The sequence below is a fragment of the Siphateles boraxobius genome, unplaced genomic scaffold (assembly GCF_051911475.1).
Source record: "Siphateles boraxobius isolate OS27281-9 unplaced genomic scaffold, OSU_SipBor_1 5, whole genome shotgun sequence".
Classification (NCBI taxonomy): Eukaryota; Metazoa; Chordata; class Actinopteri; order Cypriniformes; family Leuciscidae; genus Siphateles; species Siphateles boraxobius.
In genome coordinates this window covers 20,677,956-20,700,534 of record NW_027509141.1, presented here as the reverse complement: position 1 = coordinate 20,700,534, position 22,579 = coordinate 20,677,956, and the positions used below count along the sequence as shown (strand labels likewise).

At 36.0% G+C, this 22,579-nt stretch overlaps 1 protein-coding gene across 23 annotated transcripts in view; it reads right to left on the bottom strand.

Annotated features, from left to right (window-relative positions):
- Positions 1–22,579, bottom strand: part of magi1b (membrane associated guanylate kinase, WW and PDZ domain containing 1b) — a 139,980-nt gene that overhangs the window by 28,475 nt on the left and 88,926 nt on the right. For 8 of the 23 annotated variants that reach the window (XM_077203209.1, XM_077203224.1, XM_077203203.1 and 5 more), the window contains exons 3-12: positions 19,431–19,550; positions 17,645–17,851; positions 15,234–15,450; positions 14,128–14,210; positions 13,433–13,468; positions 9,906–9,963; positions 8,972–9,075; positions 7,426–7,542; positions 5,766–5,951; positions 5,054–5,689 (exon numbers count right to left, since the gene is read on the bottom strand). In XM_077203209.1, the coding sequence (XP_077059324.1) occupies positions 5,054–5,689; positions 5,766–5,951; positions 7,426–7,542; positions 8,972–9,075; positions 9,906–9,963; positions 13,433–13,468; positions 14,128–14,210; positions 15,234–15,450; positions 17,645–17,851; positions 19,431–19,550 (1,764 nt within the window). The remainder of the gene's footprint in view (positions 1–5,053; positions 5,690–5,765; positions 5,952–7,425; positions 7,543–8,971; positions 9,076–9,905; positions 9,964–13,432; positions 13,469–14,127; positions 14,211–15,233; positions 15,451–17,644; positions 17,852–19,430; positions 19,551–22,579) is intronic. The other 15 variants (XM_077203213.1, XM_077203225.1, XM_077203205.1 and 12 more) reach the window with 3 other exon arrangements.

Below are 22,579 nucleotides of genomic sequence, written 5' to 3'. Positions count from 1 at the left end.
GTTTTAAAAATTGTTCTAATTCTGTAAGAATAGGGCAGTCCACACCACAACTATAACAGTAATGACAGAGACAATATATTGTTGGAATCACTTTCAGAATGATCTTTTCCAGATGATGAATGATAAAAACTTTGAAAGCCACTGATTTTAAAGAGAACAAGTATTTAAAACAACATACACCGTAAACACAGCTTGCGCATATATTAAACAGAACGTGATCGTCAGTGGTGTGGACACTGTAATAAATGATTTTTGGAGTTGAAAATAAAACAAAAATTATTGGAGAACATTTTACAAGAAAATACCTTTTCAGTCTCTATACTTCAAAATTACATGTTTAAATAAATGTTACTTGCTGTTTCTTTGTAATTAATTGTGAAATTTACTAGAAATTTCTGAGTAAAAATTGTTTTTATACCTTTTTTTTTACAGCGTAATAAAGTTATTGTTATAGTTATCTTAGGGTGGTTTGGTGTTAGTTAAAACTTGCATGATCTTAAGAAGCTGACCAATAAAGTCCTACTGGTTGAGCTAGTAAGATGACAGTCGGGAATCAGCATCCAAAACACAACATATTTTGGTATTTTCTTATCTTAGTGTGTAATTAAGCCTTAACACACTTATTTGGATGCTTAGAGTATAGCAGCTAATGACACCAGACTAGTTGATGGCTGTGTAGAAGCCGGTTTCATTACTGCTGGGGAAATCAAGATGTGTGCTGTCATGATTGATGTCTCATAAAGGGAGCGGATCAGATAGTAGTACGCACCTTTTCATTTCATCACGCTATCCATAGCTGGAGCATCCCTCACTTTCTTTCTCAAAGCTTCAGATTCTGATAAATACCATAAGGTAGAATTGCAATGAGGCTAGAAATGGCGTTCTATATGTCGTGGCGCTAGTAATTCCGCACTGACATAAATACATAAACACACACCCACTTTAGGGAGACAGAATGGACCTTTGGGCCACTAATTCAAAGCCATGATGTATTCAGCTTGCAAACGCACATTGTGCTGAACTGATTACTCCGGGCATAACAGATGCATGAATCTCCTTTATACTGAGTTTTTGCGAGCGTGACATTTAGACCTGAAAAGCTGAGAAGCATCTAGAGAACAAACAGACAGCGGTCAAGCCTCATGAGAGGAAAAAAAAGTCAACGATGACAACCACAGGTTTTATTCTCTTTCGAGCATCAGATAACTTCATTACATTTGGTTCTTAAAGGAATATTTTCTGAATTCAGCACAAGTTAAGCTTAATTGATGGTACTTGATTACTAGAAAAAGACATTTACAATAGTTCTTCAAAAAATTTAAAATCTGGGTTACAATGATGCACATTCAATGGAAATGAATGGGGCCAATCCGTAAATGCTACAATACTCAATATTAATAGTAAAAATTGAAAAAGCTTCACAACTTAAATACACAAGTTTTATTTCTCCTTTTAAATAAATAATACACGTCATTCCCTTGTCCACTTCCATTTTAAGATGATTTTTTTAGTGGCAAGTTATTTGTATCTATATATATATATATATATATATATATATACATACATACATATGAATAAACTTATTACAACATTTAAATTATTACAAAATTATTTAACTTATTTTAAAAAAATTGTTTGTGTGTTAATCAACATTACGCTACAAACGCTGTTGATTGAGCCGGAGATGTTTTGTTTATCCTTAATTAGGGATGCACCGATACCACTTTTTAAGGGTCGAGTACGAGTACCGATATTTTTTTCCTGGTACTCGCCGATACCGATACCGATGCCTGTTGTACGGGGGGGGGGTTCTCGTTTTATGTGGCAATTTTCTAAGAACAACACAATGAGACTAATGAACATATCAGCATCTTTATTTTCAACAACTAAATAAACTTAAAAAAATAAATCATTCTTATTGTGCTTATCACAAATTTTCAAAGCCCAAATTTCACAGTGTCCAATAACCTCCAAAAGGCAAAACCAAGGACATATTGAATGTAATTTTTACCTGCCTGTCACAAAGTTGTCAAAGTGCTAAAGAAATCACAGACAACAAGACAATCAAATTTGTCATAAAGTGCCAAAGAAATCACAGAACAAATGTTTAACATAACACTGAGTAACAATGTAATCACAGCCGAAAGTGTAAAGTGAAATATTAGAGTGTACTATTAAATCTAGCCACACTATAACTGCAGGAAGAGTGTTCATAAGAATTAAGAAATATAAGCTAAGGATATCCGTGAGGTATCGGTCTTTGGTATCGGGGTATTTTTACGAGTACGAGTACAAGTACATGAGCTTGGTATCGGGCCCGATACCGATACTGGTATCGGTATCGGTGCATCCCTATCCTTAATGTGTTGAGTATTATAAATGAAAGGACCTACATGTTAGCCATGAATTGTAGATCTGTCACCTTGCCAAAGACACTTCCCAGAGTATTTGGATTTTGTTTTCTTTGAAATGTCATTCAGATCCAAATTAAAGCATTCGTATGTGTGTGTGTGTGTGTGTGTGTGTGTGTGTGTGTGTGTGTGTGTGTGCGTGCGTGCGTGCGTGCGTGCGTGCGTGCATGCGTGCGTGCGTGGGTGCATGCGTGCGTGCGTGCGTGCGTGCGTGCGTGCGTGCATGCGTGCGTGCGTGCGTGCGTGCGTGCGTGCATGCGTGCGTGCATGCGTGCATGTGTGTCAGCTTATTTGTGTGTTGTGGGATTTGTTGCCTGACATCAAGGCCAGCAATTAAAGGGTAGATGTGAGCACAGAGAATACTTAAAACATTTCAGACACATTAAAGAATGCCTTTGGTGTGTACCAGCATGAATCACGGAACTTGGATAACTCCAATGACAAATAAAGCGGTTTTAAATGTTTTTATCTTTTTACCCTTACCACTATATAATGTTAGTCAAGGTATTTTGCACCAAAAAACAGTCAAAGTTTAGTATTAAATGTTCATTTCTGGCATTTTCTTTGACCCTTACAATTAAACATGCAGCATTTTTGTAAAAAAAATAAATAATTTAATTTATTTATTTTTATAAATTATATTATAAATGTAATAAATTATATATATATACATATACACACACACACACACACACACATATAATTTCTATTTCAAGAAAATATACAAATACATCGCTAAAAGCAAATATTATTATTATTATTATTATTGTTATTATTATTATTATTATATTTGATTCATTTTCTTTTGGCGAGGCCAGTGAAAATGTTGGCAGGGCAAGTCAAAATCTGAACTATAGCAGAATAAAATACTTACTATTGATCTCTGGTTGTACTTTAAAAATGCATTGCAATAGAGCATGTGCCACATATAAGCCAGATATAAAACAGGCCATTTCTGTCCTTCCATCTTATTCTGCTTCCTGCAGTTTGCGCACAAATTACACTACAAGTTATGTGACATCATTTCAATAGGCAATCAAATCCTGGAGGACAACTTTTTTTGCTTTACTGAAAATAGCTAGGCGGCAGTTCTATTGATGAGCCATAAAAAAATAAGCAGTGCATACTCTTTTGTTTACATGCTCGTAACTGTCCGAAATGACAAATGGGGACGTTTGATACAACAGGCTCTGGCCTTGCAATTGGCATGCAGCAATTTCATGGCCCTGCTAAAGCACTTACACAAGACAGATAAAAGCGCTTTCAATTCATCAAATTAATAATCCGAGTGTTAGGCTCTGAATGAATGCCCTGAAAACAGGAAAAACAGGAATTTGAAGCTCTGAGGTTCTGAAAGGGATTTGTGTGCAAAACTATCTCAAACTGTAACTTTCTATGAGGAACTTCTTTCTTTAACATTCAGATGCTGGTATTCAATGCTTTCTCTCATTTCACACATGCACACACGCGAGTCTCTCTATTCCTCTCAGTCCGTCTCTCTTTGTTTCTTTCATTCTCTTTTGCTGTCTATGGACTGTATAGACAGCGGGTTTCCACCAAAAGCAGGTAACCTTGACATTTCTCAACTTCCTCTTCCAAAATTCAAGATAAAGAGAAAAAGCTGAGTGGAAGTGTCAGATGGGGGTTAACAGACAGCTGGTTTTGGTGGCTCTCAAGGGAAAAGCAGATGTCAGAGACTTCATATTCATGATCGACACAGACCTCTCACCCAAGACTGTCTCTGTCTGGGCACTTTCCTGTCATTCTCTCTTCATCTCAAGTGCACAAGCTCTCATTCAGGAACACTGACTGAACAGTCTATTGCCTTGCTTTACAGAACTCTAACAGAACTCTTCCCTTGCTTTACACACGTAGTAAGACTTTTAACAATCTCCATAAAGTCAGGTCCACACTGCAAGACCCTTTTCCTTTCCCAGGCTTGGAACACCAAAAGAAAACTATACCACAGTGAGAAAAAGTGAGAAAGAAAGTGTACTAGATTTATAAAAGCAGAAATATGTAATCAAAAAGGTCCAAAATGCACCCACTTTAAACAGGATACAGCCATCTGGCAGACTTGTAAACCAACCAATCAGAGTTCATTATTTGAATTGAATCAACTGGTCAGAATTGTATTATCGGTGCAACCTTAAAGGGTTAGTTCGCCCAAAAAAGAAAATTATCCCATAATTTACTCACCCTCAAGCAATCCTAGTTGTACATGACTTTCTTCTGTCAGCCAAATACAATTGGAGTTATATTAAAAAAATATCCTAGCTCTTCCAAGCTTTATAATGGGAGTGAATAGTAACTGTGATTTTGAAGCCCAAAAAAGCGCATCCATCCATCATAATCCATACAGCTCGGGACAGAGTTCACTCTTCGGTTGGTACTCGGCTCGCATACGGCCGATCCCCGAAAGCAAGTGATTATAGTTTATAAATTTATAAATATGGATATTTTTCTTACAAAAATGTATCGCTTCACTTAAGAAGGCCTTTATTATCCCCTGGAATCGTATGGATGACTTTTTTGATGGATAACCCTTTAGTGATGCCCTAAACCCTGTTAACTTCAACAAAGAGAGCTAGTTTTTAAATTAAAATTAAATTAAAACAATAAAAATTTCCTTGTGAGCTCACCTCTTTGCACCAGCATGGTCACCTCACTGCCTTTGGGGCACTTGCTGAGCAAATCGACCACCTGATTGTGAGTCAGGTTCTGCACGTTCCTCTTGTTCACCTCCACGATGATGTCCCCCTCCCTCAGGCCTCTGCATCGTGGGTAATCCACTATCTGCTTCACTCGCTGGCCTCCCCCAGAAGGGCTGTCCGCTATTGTGAAGCCAAATCCTTTGTCGCCCTTCTCCATATGGACAGTAATAAGCTCGGGCTGGGTTGCAATCGAAGACGCCAATGTCACCACGTCACTGGGATAACCGTGAGAGCCATTGGAAGCCACCTCCGCTGAAGGGCTATGGGGGCCAGGTGGGTCGCTGGAGCCGTTCAAACTACCACCGCCACCTGTAGTTTCGCTCCCGTGGCTGGAAGGCGAGTCATAGCTTTCTTTTCCATTGACGATGATGGGTTCCTTGTCCAGAATGGCCACAGAAGTCACCAGGCTAGTGTTGGGATCATCAGGGTCAAAGGGTAATGGGTAGCCACGGCACAGTTCAAGGTCGACCATAGAGCCGATAGGGATGGACTGGAAGATCTTCACAACCTGGGCGTGTGTGTAACCCAACACGCAGGTGTCGTTCACACTCACGATAACGTCACCTGAGAAAGCAAAACACGTGTTGGCCCAAGAACAAAGATTACAGCACAAAGATGTGTAATGAGACCACAGATTTACCCGTTTCCATCTTTCCGTCCAGGGCAGCTGGTCCATCGAGCACCAGACTCTTAATCTGCAGGAACTCATCCGGTTCATCTCCTCCTACTACGGTGAAGCCGAAGCCACGTCTGCTCTTCTTCAGCTTGGTGTTAATGAATGTCCCCTTCAGTTCTGCAGGGTTCCTTGTGAAAAATGGCTTCCCTCCTGCAATAAGAAAAGCATTGCACAATTCGTGAGCTATGGGAAAAGGTGAAGGTAAATCTATTGGCCCCTCGGCATGAGATGATTATACCTCTGAGTATTAAAACAGCAAATCTCAAGAACATTTTAAGTTTCAAGAATAAGCTGCACTACTAAGTTAACTTACCAACCATAGAGTAATTAAGTAGGCTCAAAAAAAGCATTGGGAACAAGCATTGTCTATCTATCTATCTATCTATCTATCTATCTATCTATCTATCTATCTATCTATCTATCTATCTATCTATCTATCTATCTATCCTTCGTTCGTTGTCAGTCAACTAACTAACTGTCTATCGATCTTAACACTTTATACTGTAGGCCTTAACTACACAGGGTCTAAACCACACTTTTAAATTTTTAATCTGCCAACAACCAAGTTTGTGTTGACAAACCTTCCTTTTTTTACATTTTAGCATTGCTCTGTCAGAAAATAAATTAACCGTGTGTACTTCTAAGGATATTTGTGTAAAATAATCATGTTGTACATTATTATAGTTATTCAGGTAAATGGTCAAATGAATGTTAGTATATGGATCAGCAAAAGTGACGTTAGTACAAGATACAAGAGAGAATGAGAGGAGAGAATAGAGGAGTGAGCAGAAAACAATGGTGTGATCGGCTAGAGAGATGATGTGTGATCTGTTCATCATGGTCTGTCATGACAGAAGGATCAGAGAAAGCTGCAGAGATACCCTGAGGAGAGACACACTGCACACTGAATGCAAATGGCTGGACATGATAAAGATACATACGAGAGAGGGAATATATGATAGACAGAGCAACAGTAACATCCTGTCCATAACAGTAAAATCTAAATGCACACAAGTACAAAAAACTGCATATGCAATGGGGTCCAAATGTCTGAGACCACTAGTGTAAATGCATATATTTCTATTTTCATAAATGATGAGTGAAAAAAAAAAAAGTACTAACACTAATTTCAGAAAGTCTTAGAACAGAAATAATGCAAAAGATTTAAATTTTTAATCCCAGACTTTCAATATGGACTTTTATAACCCCACAGTATATAATCCTGAACGTATCCATATGTATCCTAAACATATTTGATCCAAGATCAGTTTTTTCCCAACATACTTGCGCTTTAGTATATAAGCCTTGGTTGGAATTTAATGCGTCAAATCATTCGGAATATTTTGAAACGACACCATTTCTCTTCATTAATTCAACACATCCTTGACTTTGACCATAAAGCATATTTTGTTTAAATATCCTTCACTTAAAAAGAGTGTTTGCAAAATCTTTAAACAAGTAGCTTATAATTGGGTGTTCAAACAATACAGGGACGGAAAAGACACAGAGCTGAGGGAAGGAAGATTTGGAAAAAGTGAGTGAATAGTGAATGTCCACAGAGGAATACGCCACGTACGGGTGTGTATGTGTTTGTGTTACAATCAAAAAAGGAGGCAACACATACGTTTAGCCACCAGTTGGGGTGGTAGTGGAGGGGCGGTGCCAGGATCTCTGTAAGTCTCTTGGTGGTTAGCAGCATAGCTCGCTAGCGGTGGTCCTGAAGAATGTTCCTCTATCCATTCTGAAAGAGTGAAGGATGCACTTCCTTTTTGTGTGTTTCTCAAGTCAGTCGCACTTCCTGCCTATTCAAACTAATACTGATGGCTGTGCAACCACCAACTTCAGACCTTTACAGCCCCCTATGGTGTCCTAATGTTCTCTGTGTAAAACTTGCATATAGTCAGTACTGTATCACAATCAGTGGAAGAATGAGATACTTGAACTCGAGGGAGAAGAAGTTATTAGGCAATCAAGAAAGCATTTTTCTGCTGTGTTGCCTGGGAACAAGACCAAGGCAACCTGCATTTCAGTAGAACTTTCTAGACCATTTATGGAATGAGGTGCGAGTCAAGCAGCCTTGAAAGTCAACATGAGCTCATAATCTACCCTATTCCCTTTCATTAAGAGAAAGTTACAAACCTGTATGATTTTCAGAATCAGAATTAGAATCAGTTTTTTGGCCAAGTGTTCTCACGCACACAAGGAATTTGTTGGGGCAGTGGAAATTATTTCTTTCTTCTGTGGAACATTAAAGAAGATATTATTTTAAATATTTATTTTCCTTTTGTGGAAGTCAATGGTCACCAAAACTGTTTGGTTACCAATATTCTTCAAAATACCTTCTTTTTGTTTGGAAAGACATGAGGGTAAGAAAATGAAAACAGAATAAAAAATATTTGGGTGAACTATCCCTTTAAATAAGAAATAAAGTAAATCAACTTGGATGTTTAAGTCTTTTCAACTTAAATTACATTAAACTGACTGCCAAATCTTGTATAAAATATAATATATATATATATATATATATATATAAAATATATATAAAAAGTTGCTTAACTTATTTTGGTGAGTGAAAGCAATGTAAAACCATATGTCACTCATTGATCTTATATTTTTTTACATTATGCGGTTGATTATGAGTTCATGTTGACTTTAAAGGCTACTTCTTTTTTTTTCTGAAAATTGAGTTTCAATCGAAAAATGTGATATTATGGAAGAAAAATGGGTTGCAATTACAATTTCATATTGACTGTAATAAAGGTTGCTCCTTATAATTAACTGAGAAAATCCAGCTTTATATAAATAGAAAACAAGCTTTAAAAATAAATATATATATATATATATATATATATATATATATATATATATAACAAAAAGGTCTACAACAAATACATTTATTCATCAAAATGCATGAAGTAATGTATCGACTTCTCTTTAAAAAAAAAATTTTTTTACATATAAATATAACATTTTCCAAAAAAAACTAAAGCAGTTATTTCAGCAGTAATGAATCAGTGAAATAGCTAAATTGAATACATTAAAAACGTAAGCCATGTGATGATTAACAGTTCCAAAACCAAAGCGTGAACAAAACTCTAAATAACAAACATGGAGAATCACAAACTTATAGGAAAAGAAAGAAATGACGGCATGTTGGGCCTTAAACGAACCTTGGATATACCGCTCACCTTCAGCGGGCTGAGACTGCTCCAGTTGCTTCTTCCTTTTAGCCTCCAGAATTGGGTTCTCATACTGCGTCTTCCTGTTAATATGGCTGGGAGATGGAGAAAGAGGGAGAGAGTGAGTGAATGTGAGAGAGAGCGAGAGAGCGAGAGAGAGCGAGAGAGAGAGAGGTGATGAAGATGAGTGAGCAGAGGACACAGTCAATAACAGAGCCAGAGGGAGAAATAGGAATTAGAATGAGAGGGTAGGTAAAGGTTGAGCAGAAGGAGAGCAGGTAAGTGGACAAGAAATAAAGTGAATTAATTCAGAGAAAAGGCAATAAAGTTGGCTTAAACTATGGCTAAAGGCCTCTGCTTTCATTTAAAATTGAGAAAAAAGTATTCTATTCTCTCTCATTTTATGTGCGTAAGAGCAAAATCTGTCTACTACACTAGGCAAGCTCAATAAAAATGAATCAAAAGCCAAAAATAAAACCCCATCACCACATTTACCAAATTCAGATCGCACCCAGCTGCCATCCAGGCTACTTTCCAAAAGGCCTGTGTAATTTACTAGGCAAATACTGCTCAAAACATACATAAACATCTCCAAAGACAAAAACCGAAAGGTTTCCTGCCTCGGAAGTATTGCTTTGAAACAACATCAAAACATATGAATGCATTCATATTTATGCGCTACAAACCCAAGGGTCCCTCTGAAGGGAAGAGAGGGAGAGAAGGAGAGAGAGAGAGAGGTAAAGAGAGATAGAGAGAGAGAGAGAGAGAGAGAGAGAGAGAGAGAGAGAGAACAAGATTTCAAAATGGTAACAGTAACAAAGGGTGTGTACAGCCGAAATGGAACAGGCACATGATGATTCAGGGTGATTCAGGGTGATGTCATATATTAAAGATGATTTGAAGGTAATATTGATGAGTCACTTACTCAACATAATACACCCCATACACTGGATCATCGATCTTCTCCCAGCCAGTTGGCAGCTCTGGAAAAGGAGCAGAAGAAATTTTCAGCTAATTGTAACTCATTTAATAAGGCTTTTATCAAATACTTAGTCATTTGATGTCTTGATATCTTAAAAACTATAACGACCATGTCAAGCAGATTATATAATTATAGCATGCAAATTGAATCTTAACTGGATTATTCATCTGTTATTTTTTATTTTTTTTACATTTACACAACTGCGCTACAAAATATGATTCTGATTGGTTGCCAGATGTTCTAAGTTATTGGCTATTGTCATACACTTGACTAAATCACTGAACTATTTCAGTGATGTCAAAGAGCCGTATTTTCTACCACAACAATATAAAAGAACTATAAAAAAAAAAACGATTTCTCTGTCTCTGTTTCCAATAATGGCTTGAGAACCCCTGCTGCTAAAGTGATGCTTCTGAATCAGTAACATAGACTTGGTTGCTCACCGAGATAATAAAGTTATTCAAACTAGTAATAACGGCTTGATGCTGAATCAGTGTTCTACACTCAAATTCATTAAAGGATTTAAAAACATTAAAAACGTTTCAGATAAGCACATGTACATGAGGAAAACCATGTATAACGCAGAATAATTGATAAATGGAACACATACTTTTTAAAAAGTAATGCACACTCTGCTTGCTGCGGAGGCACTACCACCATTTTCAATAATTCAACAGTTTGTCATAAATTCTTTTGAGCAGACTGGATGATTTCCATCTCAATGTAATAAAAACATTGCTCCATATCCGAGGATCTGTATTAACTGAAACATCAGACTAAAGACGTAGAAAACGCTGTAGCAGGATGAAGTTTGTATACAGGTCTGCCATTTGTCTTCAGGCACAGGCCCTGACAAAAATATTCCCTGTGATATTTACATAAAAAGCAAATGCATTCCCCATCATTTCCAAATCTCTTGCCCTGCAAACAACAAAAATACGAACAGCTCCGAAAATTTCAGGCAAAGGTTGACAAGTGTACAAAAACAACAGAAGATATTCAGAGATTTGATCGTGACGCTGTTAAAAGATACACTCCATGTCTTCTCTAGAATAACGGAATAATCATAAGGCTATGCTGCATTTGACACTGAAATGTGCGTTCATGCATATGAAAATATTGCTTTTTTTTACCATAGCAACTGCTACTTAGGCAGAAATGTTGTAATACCAGGGACACAGAGCTTCTGTATTTGCATAGTGCCTGCAGCACACAGGAAACTCGTCATCACACCTAACATAGAAAAGTTCAATATTGTGCGCGTGTGTGTGGGTGCGCGTGCGCAAAGCAAGAACTCATTATCTTTCCCAAGCAGCAGCAGCAAATAAGACCTCTACTGTCCTAATGAAATTATAAATGTCAACCAACACTAATTACTTACAAATAACGATCTAACGGTGAGCGCTTCTCTCAACAGCCTCTGTCTCATATATCTTCACTCCTCCTGATCTTTCATGAGTTTCCCATAATTAATCAACGAGTGTTTTTGTTGGGTGAAATTTACGCCATAGGATTTGCGCAGCTGTGTAATAGACAAGCTGTCACAAAATCTTTGTTATGCTGGATAAATTTGAAGTGTGCAATTTTTCTATTGTCAAAATAACTGAAAAGGCTTAGAAAATCAAAACAAATAAGCTATTTTATAGCTTGATGTACCCAAAAACTGTAAGCACTGGGATTCTCTGGTGCTTTCAAAACATTAGTTTTGTCCCGAATGACATACTACACATTATGCACTATACTCTGCCATCTAGAGTATAAATGTTAAAAGTTTATATTTGTCATCCAGCATTGGAGTTAGAATCATCAGGAAGTGCACTTTTTCTTTATGAAATTCTCAGTGTTAACTCACTACTCACACTATTTTTATTACAAAACGGCATAGAAAAGTGTGTAAATATGCAAATTGGGACACACCTATTGATCTGTTTGTTTGGAGGTTCAGACCAGACCAGCATAGCAACAGAGGCAACAAATGACATGAGCTTGGGGGCGTGGTTATGTTTGTATGACCAATAGGAGCAAGGGAGTGTGTTTGTGGAAACCTGTTTGAAACCATTATTATTTTTGCAACTAGACTTTACAATAAGGTCCCATTACTTAAGGTTAGTTAATGCATTAACTAACAATGAGCAATACATTTATTAAAGTATGTATAAATGTGTGTTAACGTTCAATTTTTATTTGATTACAATATATATATATATATATATATATATATATATATATATATATATATACACAAACTCACATACATAATATATTTTATTTGATTATTTGATTTTATTTGATTATTGGTTAATTCATGTTAGCTCAGGTCCATTAAATAATATTAAAAGATACATGTTATCTAATGTGGTTAACAAAATTAAACAAATGGAACCTTATTGTAAAGTGTTACTTTTTTAAATAATTCATGTTATGAGAAATTTATGAGGCATTTATGCTTTCTTCTTCACAAATTAAAAAATAAATAAATAAATAAAAAAAAAAAAAAATATATATGGTAATAATTTTTAAATTATATATATTGTGTGTGTGTGTATATATATATAAATATATATATTTTTTTATTTTGTATTAATTTGTGAACAAGAAAGCATAAATGCCTATCAACTGCCTGACTGTACGGTGCGTCCTGTCCTTCCCCCATATCATTACTGCGAATCTACTGACAAATTGGCCATTAATCTGTTTGCATCCCATCTTCCCTCTCTACAGGATCAAGTCTCTACTGTGTGACCGGACACTCTCGTACCTACTGCCCACATCCCGCAGTCACGGAATCTATTTAATGGCTCCGATTTCTCAAATCAATAGCTATTGACGTGCTCTTCCAATCAGCCAGGACACAAACACAGGCCTCCTCAAGGCCACTGCCTGCATCACCCATCCGTTACTAATGATGAATCAGCCCTTCAATTACAAAGGCACACTGAACAGCAGTGAGAGCTCTGCGTGCTGCGTGCTCTGGCGATGGTAAAACTGATTAAAGCAACAAATTATTCAATGATTTGACTTCTACTGTTAGCTCGACATAATAGTTTCGGATCTCTTGAGCTATTTGCATGCATAATGAAAACGGAACCACTCCCAGCTGCGAGAGTCCTAAGTTAAACTCCAAACGCTTCAGCGATAGAAATAGTAACAATGAATATTTCATATCATGCAGTGCCCAATGACAACACAAATGAACCTAGTTTAAAAAGTAATGAAATATGTTTTACGGTCATTCCAAAATGAATACCAAAAAACTAGATGACAGCAGTACTGCACATGGCGGTGCATTGTGGGTAAACGTTGCCCTTTGCACTGATCGACTGGAGGTCCGTTTTCATAACCAGTTCCAGGATTTGAAGGAAAACAACCAAGTCCCAAAGCAGCACAGAAGGATCGATCTACCCCGCAAACATGCAGCTTTTATGTCTACAGGTTTAAAAAGAAATTTTCCCTATGGAATGGTGGCCTACCTAGCTCATTGTCCAGTTCCTCTGTATGTACACCTTCTGCTCGAGAGGGAGTAAAAAAGGGAGCAGGTGTGCACAAAGTGGGGCGAGAGAAAGAGGGGAAGAGTGTCAGAGGCAGAGAGGGTTAGTTGATAATAAAAAGCAATATTACAGCTCAAAGTCTTACAATTATGCCCCCATATTACATAAACAGCGGAAATGTTTCATTAGTGGCATTTATTAATAGCAAAATGATCTGGATTGTGTGAGAATCATTGTGGATTATTGTGTGAGATCTGAAATCATATTGGGCATAATCATTATTTTGCTCTGATATCATCATTATCAGAGGTTCATTATTTGTTTGTGTGAGGAGATTCAATACAATCCAGAGTTCCAGACACTCCTTGTAGCTTTATATCAGCTTGCCTGTCACATGGTGAGAGTGTCTGTTAGACATATGACAGCTCAAGAATGCCATCTACAGGCCATCATGAGATTACAATGGACAATGTGAGGCACTTATACAGTGTATGAGCCTGATTATCAAAACTGTATGTGACAGATATTATTTAAAATTTTTGATTTTCTACATTAAAAGCATATGAACTCCACAAAAACACTCACGAGCAAGCATTATGAATGCCTAATCTAAAGCACACCATGAAACTGATATTTGCACAAGCAAAGTGGACAAAAACTCAAACAAACATCCATACCATCATCTTCACATTCCTCCAGGGGCTTTTGAGGTTTGTCCAGGCATCGGGGGTCTATCCAGGATGTTGTCTTTGTGTTATGGCTAAGAATAGATGCAGAACACAGACAGTGAGGCATTGTTCTAAGAGATGCCTTCAGAACAACATCCTGTGGCCTCTTTTCTGCATCCCAGCAGGCAGGAAAACATATACTAAAGATATCACAATGTTTGATACTTCCTGTCTTGATATCTAAAAAACTGCCAGAAGCGGTTAACTCAAAATAAGAATAAGAAACATAAAACCACTGCAACCTAAGATATTTATAGTGCAACCTTTGTCTATACATAAACATATCTAAATATACTAATAGCGGTCCCAAGAAGTATTTGAAATAGACATTAAATTAGGTTACACTTAAAAATGTATGCATTTCATTGCATTAGATTCAAAATATCAAACCAAGTGGCATCTGCAAACAACTGATCTTCAAATTTTTCTCAGATTTAATTTCAATTCTGTATGAACGCCAAAATGTGACACTCATTTAATAAATCAGTAAATCTATGTTAAAAAATATCAACTGACAAAACTATCAGGCAATCATTTATTAAAATGCTGATAAATATATTAAAAGAATTCACAGGTTAAAAAATAATAACAATAAGTTCACTAATTATTAATGTAGAAATAATTTAAAAAAATTTAAATATAGTTATTCTAATTTTTGAAAATTAAGTTACAGGTGTATGCATTTTTAATTTCTCTATTGATTTCTCTGGTTTTCCTATTATTGGTAAGAGATTTTTTCTTAAATTAATTTAAACCAGTAATTAGAATCGTTTGAATCCATTTTTAATTTAAACTTTTTTTCTTGTTTATTTTTTCCTTTTTCTTTTAATTTATGTTTTTAATTGATTTTACTATTTAAAAATATTATTTATTAATTAATATTATGCCAATATAATTGCCTTTCAGGAGGACATATAAAATATCATTGCAACTTGGTTTGATATTTTGTTATATAACGCAAGCATTCGTGCATTTTTCAATGTGTGCAGTGTCCAAAAACGTTTTAAGGCCACTGTAAAAATAAAAGTGTCATGAAGATAGTAGGTGGTTCTTACTCTATAAAGTAGACCTCTCCGTTCTCAGTGTAGGCCATCTCCCAGTTTCCAGGCAGAGGCCCCAGAGGATCCTCTTCCGTGGGATAGCCGGGGTGTGGGTGTGTGTTCTGAGAGCTCTCCGTGGTTGACGCCGAGGTGTTGTTGAGCCCGTAGGGTTGAACGTGATCGCGGGCGTAGGGCCGCACGGAGGGGTGGTCGTCCGGTTCACTCGAGTCTCCTGCATGCACACATAAGATTAGTACACAAAGATAGACCCTCTCAGTTCAACATGAGGCTCTGGATGAGAAACGCATCCCAAATAAATGTGGCAATGTACTTTTGCTAATGCTAATGCTTTGGAAAGTGGCACCAGGCCCCCTCCCTCCCACTTCCTGTAAACTCTGCAGTGATCAAACACTATTCACACTATACTATACACAAATACACATACCGACGCATGGTCTGACACTTTCCCACCCACACCAAAAAATGAAAATCACAAACATCCCCTCAAATCAGTAAGAGTGTAACCAATTAAACACTTAACCTTCTTGGAGAGGTGAGGAATCTAAACAAAAACGACTCTCAGCTAAATTGCATGGCCCGCCTAACCGAAATTGCTGCTTTAAATTAAAGCACTCTTCCAAATTTAAAGGCGTGAACCTGTATGAATAGGACAGCTTATTGCCTATTTTAAATGAAGGGCCCTAGAATTAACTTGGATATTGAACAAACATGCAATATGAAATATTATTATTCCCTTGAAGTAAAATATGTGATTACAGCCTGAAGTATGGATTGAAAAATATCATAATGCTTACACAAACCAGCTTGTGGGATCAGGAGCGGAAATGTAATGGTTTTTACATTCATCTAGAGTGATTCGATCACAAGACGTCAGACCAGACGCTGTTTACACCTGGTTGTAACGTGTCTCAAATGCAACTTTGTGCTGCGATTATGCGACTACACAATCTTTCAAAAAGGTTGGGGTCAGTAAGATTTTTAATTATTTGCTAATAAATTAATACATTTATTTATATAATTTATAATTTAAATGGCAGTAAAGACATTTATTGAATTCAAATAAACGTGTTTAATCCTGAAAGGAATGAATTATGGATTCCACAAAAGTATTAATCAGCACCACAGTTTTCAACAAATAATCAGAAATGTTTCTTGAGCACCAAATCACCATATACTGTAAACATTTATATGATCAATAACTTATGACAACATATATTTTTACATTGCTTTAACTCATTAAAATAAGTTAAGCAATTTTCAACTTTATGTTGTACAAGATTCAACTCATGTTTTAAGTCAGTTTAATGTAATTTAAGTTCAAATGACTAGGAATGAAGTTGATTGTACTTAAAAAAAAATTTAAGGCAGCAACTTTTTTTTCCTTTTCTTTTTTTTTACAGCATATTAGAATGATTTCTGAATGGTCACGTGATACCGAAGACTGGAGTAATGATGCTGAAAATTCAGCTTTGCCAACACAGGAATAAATTACATTGTAAAATATATTACAATAGAAAACAGTTAATTTAATTGCAATAAAATGTATCTGATCTACTACTGATTTTAATGTATTTTTGATTAAACAAATGCAGTGAGCATGAGAGACTTCTTTTAAAAAAACATTACCGAACCCAAACTTTTGAACTGAATCTTGTATGTTAAAATAAAGCAAAAAAAAAAAAAAGTTGGCACAAAAGCGCTGCTTCCACATATACTCCCAATCTCACAGCAAACATGACATCTAGAAAGGAATGCGCAATATAACTGTAGTTGTGCAGCTGTTTTAACTGAACTTTAGATGTGCAAACCTCCAACTTGGGTGGGAAAATGTCTTTGAAGTAGTTTAAATCCCTTGTTTAAGCATAACTATTGATTGACAGATGAATAGGGGGTGCTCACTGTCATCCAGTACACAACAGGATAGATCTGCATTTATAATACAATGCAATGTGGACATTCGCATTTTCGACTATCACCCAATATGTTTACAGCAATCGAATCGTATCACAAAAGCGTTGAAACCTGTACTTCGTGATGCCCACTTGTGATCAGATCACAAGAATATCAATACCTCTCGTCGACCAGCAGCAGCTATTGCATGTAGCAATCCATTTCATAGACAGATGGCTTCTAAGAACAAGACAAAATGCAACCCATTCAATACTCTGATACAGAGTGCGAAAGTTGGCAGCGCATAACTGTCGGATCAATAAATAAAGACAGGGAGAGTCCATCTTGGTGCTTTCTAACACAAACAAAACCCCTCTGCCACAGCCAGATGGCGCTCTTTCCTACTTCCTCCCTGAATCGTGATGGCGAAGGAAGAGGAAAGCAACAAAGAGGCATCACTCTTCCCTTCTCCCATGTGCCAGACGGAAACACAAACACATCGGCTCACTGCTGACCTGTGAAGCTACTGTTCATTTCAGGAACCTCATCATCATCCTCAGTCTCTGTAGGCACTATTCCAGCATTTTGCATCTCATTGTAAGACTTGGTGCGTCGTGGGGTTGACTGCTGGGAACCAGGAAGGCTGTCTTGCAGAGCATCGCCAGTAATCACTTTCCCACTAGGGGGCTGGCTGGGCGGCTTGGGTGTTCCATAATAGTTACCTAGGCAACAAGAGGATATTACCAGCATTCAGAACAGGAGGGTTAAAGGAAATGCAAGACATGATAATGTGGGTTTTTTGCAAATGCTCTATTATGAAAATCACTGCTTGTCTTCATGAAGTTGATGCAACTTTAATGGGAGATAATGGTATCAGTGTGTCTGGACAATCAGGCAGTATTGTTTAAGGGTAATGAGCGTGCACAATGGACAGAGCTGTCTGTCTGAACAAAAGCACTCCACATCATTAAATGAGAGTGATAAATTTAGAATTCAGCCACGTCAGGACGAGTGATCAACCTTAATATTAATTAAGAGATTCGTTTTGATTAAAAACAACAGCTGCACAGAGTAGAAATAAAAAAAAAGAAAGATGTTAATTATTAACAAGAATGTATTTTGTTACATACATATGCAACAGCCTATGTGTTACGTATATCTGAAAATCTGGGATTAAAAATTCAAAATATTAAAAATATAGTTTGTGAAGAATGTATTTTGTCACGTACATATCTGAAAATCCTCTGTGATTATATATATATACACACACATATACACACACATATATATATACATACACACACGCATACATAGGGTATAAAACTGATTAGTAATAAATAAATAAAATAAAAGATATATTTATGGTGTAAAATATATAAGAATTAAGGTTCTGTACCATTTCGAAGTCACTAATCAAATAAATAAATTTGTGACATTAATAATCTGAAAAATCTAGGATTCAAAATTCTGATTGAAAGTCTTTTAAACATGTTATTAAATAATGTTTTAGAATAAAAAACGTAAAAAATGTTATGATGTAAAATATAGGTCACTAATCAAATAAGTAAATTTGATCATGTGACTGTAAAAGGACAGTTTTTTACCATCTCACAATCCACAGGTATTGTGAGCTGACCTTGATCTATGAGCACTGCCTTGGTTTAACATAACTAAACCTTTATATCATTTGTATGACTTACAAAACCAAATCCAACAAGTTGTGCAATAAATACAATTTCCTACTCTGTTTTTATATGAGAAAATCAGTTTGATGTCTGTCTTCATGGGAAGGAGTCAATAAGAATTTGCATCCCATAATGCATTGCTGATCAAAGGGTTCCAACACCTCCAATGACATTCCATAATCTTTACAATCATTTGCTTTTATTGGATAAGGATTTAAAAAAAAAAAGAGATTCCACTCATGAAAAGCGATTTCTAACTTATAAAATATTTTTGAGCTCAATGTAAAAGTAGAACAATTCATATTAACAATATTTCTTTGATATAATGACTTCTATGACTAGATATTAAAGATAATGTCAATGCCATTTCTGTGGTCTAATAAACAAACTTTTCTTAAAAAGATTAAATATCATTTCCATGACCTGTGCTCAAAAATCACACATTTTAAATTCCAGATTTCCCATGATCATAGAAACACTGTAAACAGAACTACAAGGAGTCTATATCGTTATTTTTTTATCATGATATTTATATAAAAAAATAAAAAATAAAATAACATACTATATAAAGGCCAAACAAAAAGCATGTGTTAAAACTCTATAGATTGCCATTTACCTTCATAAGATCCAATCTCCAACAGTGTCCCACTCTGTTCAAGCTTTAGAAAGTCCTCCACTGACAAAAAATTATAATCTACTCCTGGCACCTCTCCGTCACGAGGACTGCGGGTTGTACCTGTGACAAGCAAACAATGAAAGATAACACATAAGATACAGACAACAAGCAACTGCTAATTTATGCCCAAAACCACATATACCACCATGTCTATGAGTACCACCTACATCAGGGCCAACAACAACCACATGCTACCGTCTACAGGCTCCTGGAAGCCAATCGTTGGCTGTGAATTCAGCGTGAGAGAGCTTTGCACAGCTAAAAGTGAAGATGTTGTAACACCTTGATGATAATTGGTTGTAGGAGAGCAAAGTGTGGCCCCAACCCCCAATGTATTGCTCTAACTACATATTAGATTAAAGTAGCTTTAGGGATCAAAGAGTCCATACGGCTGCTCTGCCTACACTATCACATTCCCTTACCCGTTTACACATATTAAAATCCGTTTTGGGAATGCAATCACAAGTGGTCAGTAATAAATACAGGTGTAAATGGGTTCCAAATGCATCCCAGAGAATGGTAAAAGACCGGCTACTGATCTATCAATCAACCATGCACTTAAACGAGAGTTTTAAATAAGGCAGATGTTAATGGATCAATAATGAATGGAAATGTTCATAAAAAAAACATCAATTAAAAACAACTTCAAAACATGTGCCGATATCTTCTACACGTTATCTTGCTGTATTCGTGTTAGTTTCATGTTATTTAAAAACATTTTTATGAATTTCAAGAACAGTTTCAATTTAACGACTATAAAAAAAGTGGCGTTACCATCGAGTAAGAAGTAATCGCATGTTTTCCTTGCGCTTGAACACGTGTGTGAGATCTTCAAAAAATATTTTCAACAAAGTTTCTAAAAACATTTTTCAAGATGAAGAGCATTTATTACAAATACTACGAATTATTAATTCATAAATACCATGAGTTTTGGGGGAGTTGCACCACATGCCATTTTACAACCTGGACTAACATAAAACAATACGTACAAATTTACGTCATAAAAATGACGAATGAATTTTGCCTGTTAATGTTTTTTTTTTTTAAATGTTTTGTACTTTTATTGTATGAAATAATAATAAAATTATTAGTATTACCTACTCGAGGTTTTCTTTCTAAAAATTGTATTCTTGTAATGAGGCTTTTTTTCTCTCCATAATATCAGGACATTATTTTGTATCACCCTAACATTTCTGATTTCATTCCAAAAATATCTAAATGAATTTTAAACCCGAAATTAAAAACATGCTCATCATAGAAGAGGTATGTTCAAGTACAAACCAAAAGAGCATCATGTCACTGAACCTAATGCTAAGTGTAAACCAGGCCTTGCAAGAATTTCCTTCTTTTCATTTTTCTCCACACATTCTATTTGAATACACTCTGATAACCCTAGAGCATGTTTATTAGACATCATGATCAATCATAATATTCTCCACACACACACACACACACACACACACACACACACACACACACACACACACACACACACACACACACACACACACACACACACACACACACACACACACACACACACACACACACACACACACACACACACACACACACCTCGCTTTTACAGATGTGAAGTGCATTTGCCCCTTGCATTGAACCTGTAATCAATATCTCTGCTGTCATAAAGCACATCTTTATCAACACAACTGTATTTGTTTGCACTTGTTCTGCAGCTATTTGTGATGCTGAAGGTTAAGACGGTGGCCTGACAGTCAAACGCGTGTCTCGCACGTTCATCCTGCTGTGTGCTGTATCTCCAAATCACTTGATGGAGCTGATGAATAGCTGATATAAATAGCACCTCGCGAATGTGAGATGCTCTTTGGCAGCCATCTTAGTGACACTGGTGATAAATCAAAGATGTGATGATAACTCTGTTTTCTTAATAACCTTGCTGTGTAATATTCTCTTTGGTTTACAGGCTGTGTCTGCAGTGAGTGTAGAGTAAAGCACAAGCCCGAAAATGGATGCTGTCCAGAGCCTTGTGTGTCACTTTAAAAAGGAATCAGGTCTTTTTAGCCATTTCATTTAGATGCAAACATCAATAAAATGTATTTTCATTAAGCTTGTGATTTACAGGATCATAAAAATTCTGAGATGATCCTTAGTTTTTCAAAAAAACGAAAACAGCCAATAAATGTTTGAGCATATTTGTCATTTTCATTTCTCCAGCAGTCACAGAATGTAATTTACGTACACTACCATTCAAAAGTTTGGATTAGTATGTTTAAAAAAAAAAAAAGAAATGAATACTTTTATTCAGCAAGGATTCATTAAATTAGACAGTTAAGACATTTATAATGATACAAAAAGCTCAAATAAATTATGTTCTTTTGAACTTTCTATTCATCAAGGAGTCCTAAAAAAATCAATGTTTCTTTAAGAAATATTAAGCAGCAGAACTGTTTTCAACATTGATAACAATATTTCTTGAGCAGCAAATCAGCATATTAGAATGATTTCTGAAGGATCATGTGACACTGAAGACTGGAGTAATGATGCTGAAAATTCAGCTTTGCCATCACAGTAATAAATTACATTTCAAAATATATTAAAATAGAAAACAATTATTTTAAATTATAATAATATTTCACAATATTAATGTTTTACTTTATTTTAGATATGGTGGTATTTTACATAAATACAGCCTTGGTCAGCAAAGAGACTTTTCAATCACAGTATTGATGATAGATGATACAATATATATTCATGCTAACTTTCACTTCACTATTTGAAGCATGCAATGATACACCCTTCTTCTCAAAACAATAAATAGGAATCACAGCATATACACACAACATGCACAAACATAAACCAATGTCACTACTGCAAGTAGGAAAAAAATATATATCCACAAATATATAAATAGCATGGCTGTCACATGATGATGTATTTTCTTGTTGCTAGGGACAACCCTTGAATGATTTAATCTCTGATTTCTGAGGCGATCAAACAATTTCATATCACACACTATGCCACAGTGAAGATTGTGCCACAAAAATGAACATGCCATGTCAAGGCAATGCACCTGTATGAAGGCATGCAATACATTATCCAGGTAAACAGGC